The 19,011-nt window shown below is 46.3% G+C and overlaps 1 protein-coding gene across 23 annotated transcripts in view; it reads right to left on the bottom strand.

Annotated features, from left to right (window-relative positions):
- The window catches only part of ZMYND8 (zinc finger MYND-type containing 8), a 157,345-nt gene that overhangs the window by 120,384 nt on the left and 17,950 nt on the right, over positions 1-19,011 (bottom strand). For 9 of the 23 annotated variants that reach the window (XM_061209721.1, XM_061209729.1, XM_061209735.1 and 6 more), the window contains exon 1: positions 3,407-3,486. The exons of 1 other annotated variant lie outside the window; for it this stretch is intronic. In XM_061209721.1, coding sequence (XP_061065704.1) covers positions 3,407-3,453 — 47 coding nt within the window. In that variant the 5' untranslated portion in view covers positions 3,454-3,486. Of the gene's footprint in view, positions 1-1,503; positions 1,516-3,406; positions 3,499-6,393; positions 6,465-7,181; positions 7,203-7,342; positions 7,412-7,634; positions 7,816-8,549; positions 8,565-19,011 lie in introns of those variants that run through there. 13 more of the 23 variants (XM_061209719.1, XM_061209728.1, XM_061209732.1 and 10 more) reach the window with 7 other exon arrangements.

Below are 19,011 nucleotides of genomic sequence, written 5' to 3'. Positions count from 1 at the left end.
ATGGTCTGGGACTGTGACGAGACAAAAGGTAAGTCCCAAAAGGCCTGGAACCTCAGGGTCAGACAGAGCTGCGTTTAGGAGAGTTCCGTGTTTGATGGGACTAGATGGAAAGGGAAAGATGAGAGCTGAGAATTAAGTTAGAAGAACTTAAAGGCCTCCAACTTCACTGGTCCCAGCAGAGAGAAGAAACAGAAAGGCAGTGTGCTTTTAAATCGGAATGTTAACACATTTAGGTCTCTGATATTGAACCCCGTTGACAATTTCATCCACACTGCCTTTGTAGAGAAAGCCTGGGACACAAATCACCAAAGAAACAGCAGACATGTCACAAATGGTTTTCATCAGAAGACATTGCTTCTGAAATCTAAACATGTCGCTAACGTGCACTAATACAACCGTGATTTGTGGCAGGTGATTTTGGCACTGATACTTTTTACTCCAACTTAAGAGGCAAACAATCTCAACTCAGAAACACACCCTGCCTGCGACATACCCAGACTGTCCAAATGGATACTGCTGATGGTTTTTTGCTTGGGGTGATTGGAAATAAATTTTAACAGAAAGCCCCATGCGGCCCCTTCAAAGAGGGGGAGATGGTCAGCTTCAAGAGAACAAACAGCAACCCTGATCTTTCCAGCAACTAGAATTCTGCTCCCCTCTCTAGCATGAAGTATGTGAAATCCTAAACTTCTTGAAACCAATCCCATATTTTGAGTGATGGAGAAAACGCTAATCTGGGATCCAACCAAAATGTTTGGTAGTGAAAAGAAACAATTATGCATTACAGACTCCCCCAAACCCACTTGAAGGATTTCTGCAGCGCTGAAAACATTCAAAGGTGTATTGATCATGGAGTTGGGCTGCATTCAAGAGAACAATTATTTGGCTTGTAACAGCTTAGAGGAGGCTGAATACTTCAGGCAGGAAAGCCGCTGAGAGGCTAAGAAAATGCAAACTAGCGATGGGGTGGCTATATGCTGCTGAGTTTAAGATAATTCTGGAGCAGAAAAGAGGGAAAAGAAAGTTAAGCTGTTTTATCTTTCCAAGTATTACAAAGTGGGCACCATAATCACCTAACTTTAGCAATAGCACCACCAGGATTTAGCCAAGGATTTGAAGGACAACAATTTCAGAAAACCATCTTTTTCACAGATCAGCAAGCCATCCTTTCAAAGGGAACCCATGCATGCACATGCATGCACACATACACACACACACACACACACACACACACAACTTGTATTTGACTAAAGGAAATTGCAATGTCTATGCATCTAAAGGAAAAAAATTTTTAAAAACTTCATTTACAAAAGCAAAGACCAGAATGCAAAATTAGTCATTTTGAATAGCCACATCTAAAGGGACTTCCTTTTTTCTACACCACTGATCTCATTTTTTTTTTTTTTTTTGGTTTAGTGTTAAGTACTGGTATGTTATTAGGGAAAAAAAAAAAAAACAACTATGAATATTACATCAAAAGTGGTGGTGAGAAAAGATTTGTACCTGTCTGAACGCCCCACAGATCTTGGTCAATTTAGGTTAAGAACTGTTCAGTCATTTGGAGGGAAAAAAAAACAGTCAAATAATAATTGTTAAAAAGAAAAAGCAGCTGCGACTGAAGAAAAGACTTTGAACTCTCATCATTAACACATTAAAGTCTATTAGAAAATACACAGCATTTTTCCTTCCATACCTGCTAGCTTCCAGCAACCCCAATTATTTAAATCCTAAACAATGGAACAAGCAGCCCTTGTTTCAAACTGACATTACTTTTTTTTTTTTTTAAGGTCAACTGGGGAGGCTGGGGCCCGCTAAAGGAAAGGGTAAAATTAGCTGAAAATCTCACCCCAACAGGACAATACACCATCAACTAGTTGTATACATTGTATGTTCCCACCACCATCACCTCTTGCACTCACGGTTCCCCTAAGTCACTTGCCCCTGGATTTCACAAACTGATACATTTCAGGCAATTAAAGAAGAAATAACAAGCGCCTGCACATACAACCAAGACCATCCCATCCCGTCCCAGAAAGAATAAAAGATTTCTCCCCCAATGCCTGAGCAAGAAAACCTCTGCTTACTTCTTCACCTGCATGCACTGGAAAAGAGCAATTAAAAGTTGCAGATGAACTGCACCTCCAGGATGTTTTAAGCCTTCTGATTTTTAATTCTGAAGACTCAAGGCTGGTCCGTAATTCCCAGGAATCCCATCCCCTCAACACTTCCAGGAGAGAGAGAAAAGAGAAAACATCTAGTTTGGACAGAAAACTGCCTGGAAACACAATGCCCAGATATTTCTTTTCCCCAAGTGCCCCTACTATTTGACTGTTAACCAAGAATATCTAACCCCTCTAGAATATATAACCAGCATGCACAAGAGTCTGGGTCTACAGCTGAGGATCATCACACAGCAATTCAAGAATCATGCAATCATTCGAAAGGACTTTTCCTTCAGCTTTTTACTTTCATTCAAAATACCAAAGTGGTCCAGGCTGTAAGAAATATTTCATCCCCAAGACACAAACATCTTTCCTCTTCTAGATCACAAAATAGTGAACATCAAAATCAAAACACCATGCTGCCCTAAATCTGCAATTAATTTCTTTAAAAATTGGGGGGAGGGGAGGGAATGGTTAGCAGCTTTATATAAGCACTCACCTAAAACAGGCAGAGTCATCGGTAGCTAAGCTATTTATGCAGGATTCTTAAAATGGCGTCTGGCAACACTGCCTCATTCCTGTATTGAAGCTAAAATGGTAGCAGTTTGTTCAATAGCTGTAGCTCTTGCTTAAGCAGCCCTGCTAGTTTCAAAGCCACCTTCCTAAATATCAGAACTAGGAAAAGCTCAACCAAAGGACACCAACAACCCAACGTTTAGAAGCTTGAAAAAAAAAAAATCTGCAGTGACAGGGGGAGTTTGTGAAGTCACAGGTTCCTAAGGAAAACCCTTCCCTTTCAGATCCTGAGCCTTCAACGTGAGGCTCTAAAATGAGGCCCCCTTGCCCTCGAATTAGGTGGGTGGAAGGTGAGGAATTAGGCAGCCCTGTGGCACAAAGTGCAGACAGACAGGTGTCTGTGCAAACAACCGAACTGTTAAAAGGGCGCAGGCTGGGGAGGGGGAGGAAGCCCATTCCCCCTTTCTGGTAGATGAGAAACCAGCTCTGCATCCCTACCAAAGAGGAGCTAGGGAAAATGAGAAGTGCTTCCAGGGCAGCAGGCATGTGAAGGGCTGCACCCCAGCCCGAGGCCAAAGTCAAATAAAAAGGCTGTTTAATAAGCCTGAAAACGGCCACCAAACACCCAGCCAGTCCTAAGACAGTTAACATCAAGCAAAGATAATCCGAGTCTGCAGAGAAGAAACAACAGGAAAACATCGCCCTTAGCCAAGGCGCAGGATACTCACAAATTAGATTTTTGTCCACCCCCAACAGAGCCCTCAAAATTAACCATGGGTTTGGCAAAACCCGCTTTCACAGGCCAAGCTAAGAGCCTCATAGTGGATAATGTAATTTACTGTTACAGGTCTGCGCATGGCCTCAGAACTCTCCTGGTGCTGCGGGTGGAGAGTTTCAAGGTGACTGTTTGTGAGCTTCAGGAGAGAAAGGAGGGCAGAGTGCCCAAGGCTGCACCAGGGCAAGGACGGGCGGCTGGCTCCCGGCCGGCCGGTAGGTAGGTAATCTTGATGACGAGGGACAGGCCGGCAGCCCAGCTTGCTGCAGTGCTGAAATGGCTCCTGCCTGCTTGTTTATCAGAAAGCAGAGTGGGGTGGAGGGGGAAGGGCATCCATAGCCTTAGCAACCTGAAGCCAAGGGTGAATCCTTCCTTGTTTCTGCCTTTGGGAGCAAGAAAAGGGCTGCTACACAGATTCCCTTCCTCCTCCTCTGCTGTGGGGTGGCCAAGGCACTTTTGCACGTATCTTTCTTTTCAGGGTCAAACCAGAGGCAAAGCCAGACCTAGGGCTTCCCAGCTGAAAAATGTTTGTGGCCTCTGCCCAGGAGAGAGAAGGGGGGGAAAGGAGGCAAAAGAAACAAAGAGATCACACATGTGAAGTGGCTGTACTTTGGAAAAAAAGAAAAACCTACCTTTGCCTTCAGGGTTTTCTGGGCTGCTGTCACCCCCTCCCCTTTCTGAAATGGTGACTCATTTTCCCCCCCCTCTCCTATTTAAGACCTGAAGCCATTTCCCCACTGTTCTCCCGGGGAAAGAAAAGGGGGAATGTTTTGTTTAAAAGAAAAGGGGTAACAAGAAAGAAAGAAAAGAAAAGACAAAAAAAAAAAGCTATTGTTTTCATCCTTAATTTATAATCCAGGAGGCCCCATTGTTTCTTTCTTTCTGACTCAAATCTTTGAGCTGTTAATTATAAAAGTAACTGGACTCAGCTCCAGAAGGCAAACCATGTTCCTGAGTAGCAATTAGAAAAACTCTGTAGAAAGTTTACTGAGTGATTATATATAATTAATTCCTAGTTACAGACGGAACACTGACCATTTTCTGGAGCTAATAAAAGCAGTCACTCCCTCTCCCCCACACGAATGCCACTTAATTTCCCAAAGCAGATAAGTGAATCCATCCTGGAGGGTCTTGAAGGAAAAAAAAAAAAAAAAAAAAAGGAGAGGAATCAAAAGCTCCAGTGTGTCTGTGTTTGTTCCTTGCAGCTGTGCATCCTCTTTGGGGACTGAAGAGGCAGAAGGAAAAAGGAAAACAGCCCAATGTTGTTCCTCACTCTGCAATTTACAAACGTGGCAGAGAGAGGACCATCTACCTTGATGTAAAAAAGAAAGGAGGGGGAGGGGAGATGCCCTAGGCATGGAATGTAGGAGACACTTCAGCTCCGCAGATGTGCTTTTCCTAAAAGGAACAAAGATGGTAGAAATTTCCAGAAGGCCTGCTCTCGGTCCAGCCACTGCAATTGTCAATCTGTAACCTTTCCTCCAAGTCTATTGGTTCAAAAGCTGGAGAGAAACCCCATTGGGCTGCACCGTGAGCCTGCACTGCTGTCCCTAGCTAGTCCTGCTGCAATGCAGACATTTATTTTTTTTCCCCCTGAGTGAAACTGGAAAACAATGCTACCTTGAGAGCCATTAACTTTTACAGACTCCTGTTTGGTGGTGCCCCCAGGACCAGAGGCAAGTGGCTGGCTTGCTCCAGGGCTGAGAACTTGCTGGGCCTGCACATCTGAAAACAGATCTTGGCTTTGCAAACCTGTGGGAGCCATTTTAATGCAAGCTTTTGGAGGACAAATGCCTTGCCCTTAGGTTTCATTCCAGCCCAACAAATGCACCATTATGCAAACACTGACGGCACCAAACCAGGAGTCTTGTGATTAGATATTGCTTCCAAGGAGGCCACAAGAACCTCAATATGTAATTTCCATTTACAGCCAGGAGATAAGAACAAAGAAAACAGCTAAAGCCTCTGAACTTTCTTGTGTGGGGTAGTAGCACGCAAGCAGTTCAGTTCTAAGTATGTTACATCATTAACGGCCTGTCCTTTTACTCTAAGAAGCTGGCCTGTCTTGCAAAGACTTCTCAGCTTAGAATTGGGTACATTCCTCATTATTAAATGAGCCTTTTTCCAACTGGTTCTCAAAGGTGGGTTGCTGGACACCAGTTTAAAAGAAGAAAGATTATTGACCATAAAGTTGGCATAACACAGCAACCGAATATACTTCCAGCATTTACAGTCCTGCTGGATTGGTCTCCAGGCTGGAAATTTATGCAGTGAACTTCTAGGGAAATTCTGAAGCAAATGCTAAACAAGAAGCTACTTTTGTCACTCTGAAGTTCTAGCTGCAGCCTTAAGAGATCAGGAGAAATGTAAAAAGTGAGAAATAAATCAGAAGTAAAGGTAAGTGTGCATATACAGATGTGTGGGTCAGGCTTGGAAAAAGGCCGGGTCTGTTGTGTACTGAGTCCTGAATCAAGACCAAGTTTGGTGGTGGGTGGGATTTTTACAGACATGTAAGTATCTTAAAACATAAGGACTCACACCACCACCCCCAGCTCCTCCCCACCCCCCATGCTTAAGGCTCTGTGACGCTTAAGACCAAGCAGTTTCCTTACATTTCACAAGCAGATCACCTACCCAGAGTTTTCTATCTAATATCCAAACAATCCCAATTCAAGGTCTCCAGTCAAGTCACAATGAACTGAATGTTTCTTCCCTGAGGGTAAACAGGAAGTATAATCTTCAATCCTAGCCCTAGGTTATCAGGAAAAACAGTGGATTCAAACAGTCACCTAAAATCAAGACACTATGAAAAAGCCCTCCTTGGGTTCCTGCTCATAAAAAGCCCCCAACGGCTGGAGCCAAGACCCCCTGTTACAAACAGACCCCAAATGTTCGCCAAACTCTTTATACATGGTCACAGAAATGGATTGCTTTACTTACCCAACAAATGTTCAAGCAACCGTCTCATTTTTCCACAGTTAAGAAGAGAGAACAGGCTGGCAGATTTGGGACTTGATCAAAAAGGAAATTTTTTTAAACAGTTACACGGGATTATTAAAAACACACACAACAACAACACAACCCAACCACTGAATATGGAATGCTGTCATGAGCCACAGACGTGATTTTATTTCCTCTGCACTCTATCACACAGGAGGACAGAGGATGATACAATGTAAAAAAAAAAGGGAAAGGAAAATGAAAACAAGGAGAAAAGATACATGAGTCCACTGAAAACCATGCAGGAGGAGAAAACTAAGGGATTCCAAAAAAGACTCCTCAGATTTATTGCAGGATGTTGTCCAACATCTCTCCCCCACCCCCCTCCTACACTCCCCCCCCCCGCCCCCCATCCCCATCCCTACTCCAAAAACTTCCTCCAAAGCCTAGAAAACACTTTCAGAAACATTTGCAGGCTGCAGGCTGGCTTTGCAGAAGAACACTCTGTATCAACAGAAGTCAGGAAAAAAGGCTGAACAATGTAGTTTCAAGTGAAGAAACCCTGTAGGAAGAGAAAAGACCATGGGGAGACACCACCACCCACCTAGGCCCCAGGAGCTAGGATCTGTCCTTAGCACTGCTCTGCTGAGGGGCTTGGTTCTTTTGCAAACACACGTCCTCTCTGGTCAGAACTGAGTCCAGCCTTCCCAGCACCTCTTTGGAGAGGTAAACTTGCCTGCTTTGCTGTCTGCCATGAGCTCTCCTTGGAGGGGAGCCTGCTTGCTTACCTTCCATTTTCTTCCCCCAGCAGGCATGTGACACAAGAGAAGACAAGAGTGCAAGGGGGAGGGGGGGGGAACTGCTCAGAGAAAGAGAGAGAGAGGGAGAGAAAAAGAGAGAGGAAAGAGGGGGGAGAAAAAAAAAAAAAAAGCTTCTTTTTTGGCAATACCAGGATCTAGCTTCACACTCTTCTAGAAACACCATGTCCTGGTGGAAGAAAAGGTGTGCCAGGCCCTTGCCAGTTTGCAAAACCGAGCTCTGGCTAATGGCTACTTAGCCATGTGACCCAAGAAAGCAAAAAAAAAAAAAAAAAAAAAAATCTCTCTAAACAGTTCCAAGTTAACCTAAGTGCTGTAGGGGTGACTGTGGCACAGCCAGCCACAGAGAAATCACACTGCTCGCCCACAATGCGGATGTCTCAGAGGGAGGGGGAGAAAAGATGGTTAAAAAGTCGAGCTTACCTCTGTGGATGCATTGTTAACACTGTGTAATGTCAATACTTATAAAACATGGAGGACAGGCTCCTAGTTCTCACAGAAAAAGGGTTTGGCACTTCGGCTTGATGATCTGGCCGCCTAATAAAAGCTCATCCCCGATTGGCTGCCCCGGCAAATCGGAGTGTAAGGCGGCCCCGGATTGGCTGAAACACTTCCTGAGCGATTATCTTTGTGAGGCTCTGGTGAGCAAGAGCCATCCTGTGCATAGAAAAAGACAGGCTAAGCTAGGCCTTTTGCAGCAAGAAAAACTTAGGAAAGGGGCCCGCAGACGCCCTTCTCCCACACCCTGGCCAGATTTCGCGGCACGAGCAAACCAGTGCAGCCAGCCTGACCTGCTCCAGCAAAGCCCGAGGCCCAGAGGCCACAGGCAAGAGAGTTTCGGGGGTGAGCTGCAAGGGCTCACCCTCATCTGCCCCCACGGAAACGGCTCTCTCGCTGGGAGGAAGGCTGGCTCTTTTCTAGAACAATCCAGCAGAATGTTCTCCCCACCACCCGCGGGGGGGCGGGGAAGTGAAGCCGAAGAGCGGGGAGGCCCAGGAAAACAGCCCAGGGGGCAAGAGAAAGAAGAAGCTGGAGCCAGGCCTCTGAGGCAAACCGGACGGGCCAGGCGAGCCCCCCAAGTCACTCCAGGGCAGCCCTGGCTTCCCAGAGGACAGAGCACTCGGGCTGAGAGGGGAGGAGGGGAGCCAAGTGGTCAAGTTTGCATCGTCATTATCAAAATGCCTCCTGGGCAAAGCAGACCAGAGAGCCACTTGCCTGCCCCAGCCCAGAATCTAACCTGTCGTCACCCCACCACCCCCAGCCAGAACTCAGAGGAAAGCCAAAATGGGTTCCTGCCTCCCTGCCAGGATGCCAGGGGGCCCCCCTCCCCATCCTTACCCTAAGAAAAGCCAAAGGCGCTCCTAGCAGGCCACATGCCTAGATCTACAAACTTCCCTTCCCCTCCCAGCCCCCTCCCCCAGCGCTGAGGCCTGCTAAACCTGTCAGTTAAACAAAAATCTGACTTCCGTATTAGTCTGCGATGGCTTCAGCTTCCTGCCTATTAACCCTCTCTCAGACTCTGGGCCTGGCTGGGAAAAACTAGGCCCTGAGAGCGCAGAAAAGGCCTGTGGAAAAATACCAGCGGCAGCTCTCCCGGCAGATGCAGAAAGAGAGAGAGAGAGAGAGAGAGAGCCGCTGTCTCTCGCCTTGGCTTCCCAAGGAGGCGTGTACCTTCTGAATCCAGGGCACAGGCAGTGCCTCTCGGGCTGAGAAGCCATTTAAATCCAGAGGGAGAAAGAAAGATGTCAAACTCAGCCAGGGAACAAGAACCCCCATTATTAGTCAGGCCTACACCCACTGCTTAGACCTTCCTGCCACACAACCAGCCCTGTAAGGATGTTCCTGGGAAACTGGGCCCTCGGTGGCAGAAAATCCCATGAGCTTTGTAAGGATTCTTGCTTAAATTTATTTCCACAGAGAACGGCTTCTTCGGGTCCCCAAAGGCAGGTGGAACAGCTATTTCACACACAGCCCTACCCCACCCCCATCTCTCTGGCACTGCTCCCCAGTAAAATATTAACTACTGTTGCAGAACTGCTTATAATTCCACCCATTTCAATTGTATTAGGAGGTCTTTGCCTGTTTCCTCTGTCAAGCTGCCTTGGTCGTGGGTCTGTAGCCTGAGAAAGAAAAAGCAAATCCAAAAGGATCTTAAAGCATCCGTGCTCATTTGCTGCTGCCTTTTTTTTTTTTTTTTTTTAAAGAGAAGGTGCTTAATTAACAAGGTTTTTTTTAAAACAGTAAGCGGGAACAACAGAAGCTAAATAAAACACCATTCTTTAGAGGCTGGAGAAAGCTTCCAGAGGTGACACAGCCATATGCCAGGAGGTAAAACTATGGCCCAATAAAGTCTCCCCTTCTCCTCCTAAAATTAGGACTCGTGGGCTTTCTCATCCCACACGGTTCGTTGCCACAAAGAAGCCACAAAGAAAACGGTGGAGCTGAGGCCCTGCTCACCCTGCCCACCCCCACGTGGACGACAGATGCCCACAGTGTGTACATAAATTCCTCCTGGCTGGGAACTTCTATCAAACAGGAGCAAGCCAGGAATCCAAGCACCCTGTACCGCAGGGGCAGGGCCCAGGCTCTAGGAAAAGGGAGGGGATTCTGTAGCCGCTGTTGCTGAATTTTAGGCCGAGGAGGTCGGGACGCAGGGAGGGACACCTCCACCACCACTCGGTGGCCTGACAGAGGTCCAGCGTTCAGGACAACAGGCCTGGGCCTCACCAGAAGGGAGGGGCCTCCTCTTCCTGGGGGTAGAACCATGTATGGGGAGACCAAACGGGGGATAGGAGGCCAGAACTAATCAGACCGCGCTCTCCCTCCCGGCAGTGCGGGGCAGCAGCCCGGCACCACCATCCTATAAGGGATGCTGTTTGCGTCTCTTGGTGCTGCTTTGGGGAGGACAAACAGGACGACGAGTTTGTGGCGGATCTCGTGTACGACTACCTGACTGAGCCCACGAGGAAATAAAATACAGCGCTGGTTGGCGTGGTGGATTTTAGCCCCGGATTAAAGCCGGTTGCATAAGCAGCTGCAGCATCCTACCCCTCCCTCTCTCCCTCCCCCTGATCACTTGATCACTTGAAATGTTTTCTGGGGCAAAGAGCAGGAAGCTGCCGGCTTATTCTGGCAGCTCTGCTCTGTTTGAGGAATGCTGTTGGCATTCGGGTAGGTCTGAGGTTATCTAGAAAACAGCAATTCGGCTGGGGACAGAGACAAAGGTATGGTGGCAGATGGAATCCTGGGAGGGACACGGATTGAAAAAGGCTGCCCAAGGCAGGCCTACTAAGGGCCAATCCTGGGTTTGATGGAATGTGGCTGATAAGCAGGGAATAAAGAAAACCAAATGTTGCTGGCCTCAATCTAGATATTGCCCCTCTCAAACCCCCACTGCACAGAGTAGTCCCAGCAGCTTCTGCGTGCCTGGCACTGGCTAAATCAGCACTTTACACAGACTGACTCCATGAGGTAGGGAGCAGTGTTAGAGAGCTGGAACTGAGCCCAGAGAGGTGAAGTAAGCTGCCCAAGGTCACACAGCAAGCCAGTGCCAGAGGTCAGACTTCCAATCCAGCGACGACTCCACATCCCTAAACCCTGTACTTTTGCCTGCCTCTAAAGAAAGAAAGAAATGAGAAGCCGAACCAAGCAGAGCAGAAACAAGGCTAAAATCTACTAACGGCAACTGCATGATCTGTGTTTTCTTTTAGGAGCTGGACTCCTTCAAGAATGTTTTAAGTACTGAATGATGAACCTGGGAGATCTTTAGATCAGAATCATTCAAAGGCCCAGAGAAAGCTCCTCTCTCCCTACAAACCTCCAGCAAGATGTCGAGGGGGACACTTTGCCATCTCTAAAATCAGGAATATAAAAATTCCTTGAAATCAGTGGTTCTCAACCTGGGGTGGTTTTGCCCCCCAGGGGATAGATGGCAATGTCTGGAGACTTTTGGGTTGTCACAACTTGGGGGGGGAGAGGTGCTATTGGCACCTAATGGGTAGAGACCTGGGATACTGCTAAACATCCTACCGCACACGGGACAGCCCCCAGCAAGGAATTATGTGATCTAAACGTCCACTGTGCCGAGGTGGGAAACCTTGGCTGAAGTGAAAGGAAAAAAATCCGACCACTGTGCCTCTGGATAGCAAAGCCAGCACAGGCCTAAATAAGCAGGTTCCGTGGTGATATGAATAAGCCATGAGCTAATAAAAATAGATTAATACGTGTCTCTCAATATTTCCAGGAGTCAGAGAGAATCTGGGGATAGAATCTGGCTGAAGGAAGCCAGACAGAGTGTCTCAGTGATAAAGCTGGCCTCCAAGGAGAGCAAAGGGCTGACCCCAGCCCCCTTCCCCAGGCATCTTACTGGCCGAGGCCTGGCCCCACTGAAATGGCCCACAGCCAGGCCAGCAGCAGGAGCGGCAGCCTCGGCAAGCTGCATCCCAAGATAGTCTGTTCGGCTGACTATGAAAATAAGCACACTTGGAGTTATCTGCCTGCAGTGAGCAACTGGCCTCTCTGTCCGTTACATGAAACGGCCGGGACTGAGGCCGGGAAGTGTCTTAAATATCTTGTTTTGTTTTGTTTCCTTTTGGCCAATTGGAACAGAGGCCAACTTCGGGCACGGTGACAGAAGGGCTCACCTTCAGAGCACGGAGCTGACCGAGTCATGTTACAGCCACAGAGAGGCAGTTAGGACTCGTCCCTGCCTTGGAGAAGAGGTGTCCTCTAGAAGATTTTTTTATTTTGTTTTGTTTTGTTTTTCTTTCTAGGAGGGATTGGCAGGATTACGCTAATGGAGAAAGGAGGGAAGGAAGGGCAGGTGGAAAGCGGGGAGGAGATGCTACTTGACCATCAAGCAGATGGCGGCAGTGTGGGTGGGAAGAGATGTAAGGGATGCAAGAAAACACAAATCAAAAGGAAGAAGAGGGACTCCCCTGGCAGTCCAGTGGTTAAGACTACGCGTTTCCACTGCAGGAGGCGCAGATTCGATCCGTAGCCTGGGAACTAAGATCCCGCGTGCTACGTGGCGCAGCCAAAAAAAAAAAAAAGATTCGGGACCTCCCCTGACCTGCTCTTTTTATATCTGAGCAATTACCATTATGGAAAGAAGCACACATATTTATTTGCTCTGTTTGTTTCTGTCTCCCACTAGACCAGTGCTGGTGTCTGGAGACATTTTAGGTTGTCACATCTGGAGGAGGGGTTGGGGGGTGCTACTGGCATCGAGAGGGTGAGAATCAGGGATGCTGCTAGATTCCCTACCGTGCACAGGACAGGCCCCCACAGCAGAGAGCTAGCCAGCCCCAAATATCACCAGGGCTGAGGCTGAGAAACCCTGCATTAGCCTGAGACCTTCAACAAGGCAAAGACCTGGTCTGAATCCTTCACCATTGTGCCCTCAGTCTAACACTGCAACCAATATGTATTAGAGCTCAATTAAACATCATCTCCCACCTGGGTGGTTGCACCTTTCTCCTACCTGAGCCCCCTGCTTCTGCCATTGCAAACGTGTGCACGCGTGCGCGCACACACACACACAGAGGCAGCCAGGAATCCTTGTAAAACAAGTCAGATCTGGGCTTCCCGGGTGGCGCAGTGGTTAAGAATCCGCCTGCCAATGCGGGGGACACGGGTTCGAGCCCTGGTCCGGAAAGATCCCACATGCCGGGGAGCAACTAAGCCCGTGTGCTACAACTGAGCCTGTGCTTTAGAGCCCGAGAGCCACAACTACTAAAGCCCTCGAGCCTAGAGCCCGTGCCCGTGCTCCGCAACAAGAGAAGCCACTGCAATGAGAAGCCCGCACAACCCAACGAAGACCCAATGCAGCCAAAAGTAAATAAATAAATAAAATTTTTTTTTAAGTTGTGGTTTTAAAAAAAAACAAAAAAACTTTCCAAGGAGGATAATGGTAAATACTGATAGCTACCATGTTCCAAGTACTGTGTCAAGTACTGTTAGAAGCAACTTACATGAACTAACCCATTTACCTTCAGAACTCTGTAAGGTGGGCACCATTAGAATCATCAATCCCATTTCCTAGGTGATGAAACTCAGGTAGGAACTATTAACAGTCCAATTCTACTAAGAAAACTTCTCTTCCAGTCTCTTCTGCCTCACTACTCACCCACTCCTTAATGCCTTTCAATTAACTATTTACTCAGAAGTCACCATGCCAACAGTAAGGGAGTAATTAGAGACTTCCCTGGTGGTCCAATGGTTAAGTCTCCGCGCTCCAAATACAGGGGCCACGGGTTCGATCCCTGGTCAGGGAACTAAGATCCCACATGCCACACGGCACGGCCAAAAAAAAAGATAATAAGGGAGTGACTAAATAAACATGGTCCTGCTACACAACAGAATACTATGCAGCTGTGAAAAAAAGAATCTGGGACTAAAAAAAAAAACAAAACAGAAACAGACTCATAGACACAGAGAGCAAACTGGTGGTAGCCAGAGGGAAGGGGGATGGGGGGGTTGGAAAAACAGGTGAAGGAGATTAAGAGGTACACACTCCCATTTATAAAATAAGTCACAGAGATGTAGTGTACAGCATAGGGAATATAGTCAATAATTGTGCCATAACTTTGTACGGTGACAAATTGTAACTAGACTTATCGTGATGATCCATTCACAATGCATGTAAATGTTGAATCACTGTGTTGTACATCTAAAACTAGTAAAATATTGTATGTCAACTATACTGCAATAAAAATAATCATAAATGATTTTTTTTGGCAGGTTTTTTTTTTTTTTTTTTTGGCCAGGCCACACAGCTTGTGGAATCTTAGTTCCTCAACCAGGGCTTGAAGCCGGGCCACCGCAGTGAAAGTGCTGAGTCCTAACCACTGGACCACCAGGGAATTCCCGTTTTTTTTAATCTTAAAAAAAAGAATCTGGGAGCCCTTTTATGGGACAATCTCTAAGACATATTGTTGAGTTTAAAAAACACAAGAACAGAACATGGACTATAATGTCATTTGTTTTTCTTAAATAGACAAACCTGTGTGTATCTATCTTTTTCTTAACACATTTGCTTATTATGCATAGAATCTCTTGGAAGCATACTTAAGAAATTGCTAGCAATGTTTGCCTGGGTGTCTGGGGGTCAGGAGTGGGGAGGAGACTTCACCATATCTTTTTTTTCTTAATTGGAGTATAGTTGATTTACAGTGTTGTGTTCACCATTATAACTTTTGAATTTCAACCATGCGAATGTATTACTTCTTCAAAAATAAATTAATAAATGTAATATTAGGAAAATTGTGAAAGACTGGGAAATGGGCAAAAAAAGATTAACGTGTAGCTTGTCTAGCTTCCCCACTGGGTTACCTGCACCGTTCAGTGTTTTGGAGCTATTTACAACTCTGTAACTTGTAGAAGATAAATAGTTATGCAAATGACTCTTCTCCATAGAAATGCAAATGTATTCCCCTGGAATGCAATTGATTATTGCCTGGTGGATACTGAACTGAATTTTTGCCAGTTTTTGCATCTATTTGTAAATTCAGCATTCCTTCCTTAGGCTTGCAGTACTTTGGATCCACCTTTGAATTGATCATAACACCTTACAAGTACCCTCATTAATAATGAGTGAGACAAAATCTCTGATGTGTTCATTTTGTATTTGTATTATTTTTGAGCAGTAATTTTTTAAAAGAAAAAAAAGTCATCACTGACCTCCAAGAATCTACTTCAACAAGCTTAGTTAGTATTGAGTCCACTTGACCTCTTGCTAACGTTTGATGCTGGACATTTCCGAGTTTCCAAACCACTGCCCCTCCCAGCAACCAGCTCTCCATCTGCACTGACACCTCTAACTCCAGACTCTGCTCTGTCTTTCTAGCCAACGATGCTCCTCATCTGGGCTCTGGAGCCAGCCTGATGGGGGAGAGGGGTCCATTCCGAGATTCCTCTCTTCCTACCTACAGAACTTAAGCAAGTTATTTCATGTTTTTGCGCCTCAGTTTCCAAGTCTGTGAAGTGGGGATTATAGTCCTCGCCTCAGAGACATTATGAGGATTATTTAACACAGGCACAGCATGCGGGCTCAAGAAATGTTAGATGTTTTTTCTTTCCTCGAAACCTTTTCATGCAGTCATTTCATCCACTGCCACAGCAGATTCCAAATCTAACTACCCAGATCCAACCTCTCCCCTGGGCAGGCATCTTCTTGCTGTGGATCCAGGTGGTCTACAAATATGCAGGGAGCCCTTTTTGTACCTCTAAGATTTATTGTCTGTTGCTCCTGTCTTCCAGGAGCTGACAGCTGAGCAGAAGAGGTAATGAGCTATTAAAAAAATATATGAATAATATAAAATATCAAATTATGAATGTTATGAAGAAAAAAAGCAGGGTGAGGGTATAGGGAAGTGACAGGATGCGGGGGGCAGTCTGCTTTAGACAGGTGGGGGAAGGCTTCCAGTGAGGCTGTGACATAGCAGCTGAAGAAGACGGAGCCTTCCAGGTGGAGCTGGCAGCAAATACAAAGGTCCTGAGGCAGGCCTGAGCTTGGGAGCTTGGTGTTTCAGAGGAACAAAAAAAGTCCAAGTGCGGCTGCAGTACTTGAGCATGGAGAAGTGAGACACAGGCTCACTACTTCCTCTGTCATCCTTCTGTTACTCAGATGCAAAATCTTCCAGAACATTCTTTACCCTTCCACACATACACACCCACACCTTGTGCACACCATCTCCAAGTCTACCCCAAATGAGAGCCCCCTGGAACATGTACACTCAGGACCTGAGCTCCTTGGCACTATGTCTGTCACTGTCTAGTGACAAAACCCCAAGTAATTTCCATAACTCTCTACACCTGGCTCTCTACCTATAAAACAAGAACAGTACTTCCTATCTCAAAATGTTGTACTGAACAGTAAATGAATTAAAGGATATGAAGGGATAAATTAGGAGTTTGGGATTGTCAGATACAAACTACTATATATAAAATAGATAGGGACCTCCCTGGCGGCCCAGTGGTTAAGACTCCACGCTTTCACTGCAGGGAGCATGGGTTCCATCACTGGTCGGGGAACTAAGATCCCACATGCCAAAAAGAAACAAATAAAATAAATAAATAAATAAAATAGATAAACAACAAGGTCCTACTGTATAACACAGGGAACTATTTTCAATGTCTTGTAATAACCTATAATGAAAAAGAATATATATATGTATAACTGAATCGCGTTGCTGTTATTAACCAGAAACTAACACAACATTGTAAATCAACTATTCTTCAACTTTAAAAAATTGATTAAAAAAAGTAAAAATAAAGGGTATGAAAACACCTGCCATTAAACAAAACATTCAAAGCAAACGTTGGCTACGATCCTTTTCACTGCTGTTTTCCAAAAACTCTCAGCAATTCTCCACTAACTAAATGCAACCCTGACTTCCCCGTCAGCACCCCTTTATCTGGCTCCATACCTGACTTGCCCGCCTCATCTCCCTCTATTTTTCAGTGAAGCTCGGAAGCATGACCCACCGTGGATCGTTCTCCACGCTTGTTGACATAACAGCCACCCTAGGTGCCACCTCATGTCCAGAGGGTCTTTCCTGATTTCTCACCTGAGAGGCTTCTCAGCTCCCCAACTCCTCCAACACCAGAGCCTACGTCCCCTGCCTGTGACTCCTCAGCGTGGGGCTCCTGGGACCTCCCAGTGAGCAAGGCAAGCCCATCTTCTAGACTCTCCCAAACCGCTCCTCCAAAAGGCTCCCCATCCCAGTCAACAGAATCACCCTTCCACTGGTCGTTTGAAACTCCCACCCTCGACTCCCCACTTCCGCACACACGCTCATCCAAAGCATCAGCAAGAGAGGACTTCCCTGGTGGTCCAGTGGTTAAGACTCTGTACTTCCACTACAGGGGGCACGGGTTCGATCCCTGGTTGGGGAACTAAGATCCTGCATGCCCCTCCACACGGGCAAAAATTAAAAAAAAAAAAGACAAACCATCAGCAAGAAACCTGGGCACTCTGCCCCCCGCCTCCCCATCCCATCCCCCCCCAACCCCTCCCCCCGGCCAGTGTGTTCTGAACCTGGCTCTTCTGCCTGTCACCTAATCCCCTCAATCAGCATCATCGCCCCTGCTCACCCACAGGACCCCTAACGGCTTCTTCCCAGTGGTTACCAATCCTCCAGCCTTCTTCCCTTTAGAATCACCTGGGGGTTCAGCTCCAGTTCTGCAGGAGTGCATGTTTCACCTCCCAGAGGTTCACCCTGCGCAGTCAAGACTAGGAATCCTGTTCTAATTGGTCTCCAGCCTCCCCTCCTGCCCTCTCTGGGCTCTTCTCCACACAGCAGCCAGAGGGATCCTGTTAACAAACTATCACCTGCCTGCTCAGAACTTTCTGTGGAGAGCACTATTCGCAATAGCCAAAAGGTAGAAACAACCCAACTGTCCATCGACGGACGAATGGATGAACAAATCCAGTGTATCCACACAGTAGAATATCATTCAACTACAAAAAGGAATGAAGTACTGATACACACATGAATGAACCATGAAAACATTATGCTAAGTGAAAGAACCGAGACACAAAAAGCCACAGATTATATGATTCCATTTATATGAAATACCCAGAAGAGGCAAACCCACAGAGACAGAAAGAACGCTGAGGGTTGCTGGGGGTGGGGGAGGGGAAATATGAGAAGTGCCTGCTTAACGGGTATTGGGCTTTTCCTTTTGGGGTGATGAAAAAGTTCTGGAACTAGATAGTGGTGATTCCACAACATTGTGAATATACTTAATGCCACTGGATCGTACACTCCAAAATGGGTAAAATGGTAAATTTTACATTATATGTATTTTATCACAATTTTAAAAAACTTTCCACAGCTTTTTATCTCACTTAGGATAAAATCACAACTCCTCCACATGCCCTCCAACTCAACTTCTACCAATTTGCCACTGGCTCACTGCACTCCAGCCACCTGTCTGCCACCTTGCTGTTTTTTCAATGCAACTTTTGCTTTTTTGTGTCTCTCTTTCAGTATTTCTGTCTTGCTCTTGAACCTCTCCTGCTGTTATAAAGTCCGCAGTGTAGAACTGTGATTTACTGATCATGGGTCCCCTCCAGTGGCACCATGACTACCATGGGAAGTCAGTGTTTGTTGAATGACTGATTGCTCGATTGGAATGGATTCCTTACATCCACTTTCTGGCATCACACCATGTCTTCATACCTTTCCCTATTAAATCACACTTTTTCATTCCCTGACTCAAAACCCTCCAGTGGGTTCCCATGGCTTTAGAACAGGAGTCTGCAAAGTACAGCCTAGGGGCCAAATCCAGCCCACCACCTGTTTTTGTCTGGCCCTGGAGCTAAAAAAGTTTTGTTACATTTTAAAATGGTTGAGGGACTTCCCTGGCAGTCCAGTGGTTAAGACTCCCAGCCCCCAAGGCAGCGGGCACGGGTTCGATCCCTGGTCGGGAAACCAAGATCCCACATGCTGCGTGGTGCAGCCAAAAAAATAAAAATAAAAGTAAAATGGTTGAAAAAAATAAAAAATGAAAGTAATTTGTAGCATGCATGAATTATAGGGAATTCAAGTTTCAGTGTCCGTAAGTAAAGTTTTATTGGAACACAGCCTCGGGCACCCACTTATTATTGTCCAGGCCTGCTTTTACGCTACAGTGGTAGGGTCGCGTAGTTGCAATAGAGTTCATATATGGCCCTCCAAGCCTAATATATAATTACTATCTCGTCCTTTACAGAAAACCTCTGCAAATCCCCTTTCAGATGAAAATCCTATCTCTGAACATGGCCTGCAGAGCCCTCTCCAGGCTGGTCCCTAAA

The sequence above is a fragment of the Eubalaena glacialis genome, chromosome 13 (genome assembly GCF_028564815.1).
Source record: "Eubalaena glacialis isolate mEubGla1 chromosome 13, mEubGla1.1.hap2.+ XY, whole genome shotgun sequence".
Classification (NCBI taxonomy): domain Eukaryota; kingdom Metazoa; phylum Chordata; class Mammalia; order Artiodactyla; family Balaenidae; genus Eubalaena; species Eubalaena glacialis.
Note: the sequence above shows the minus strand (reverse complement) of the source record. Positions and strands in the feature narration are given on the sequence as shown.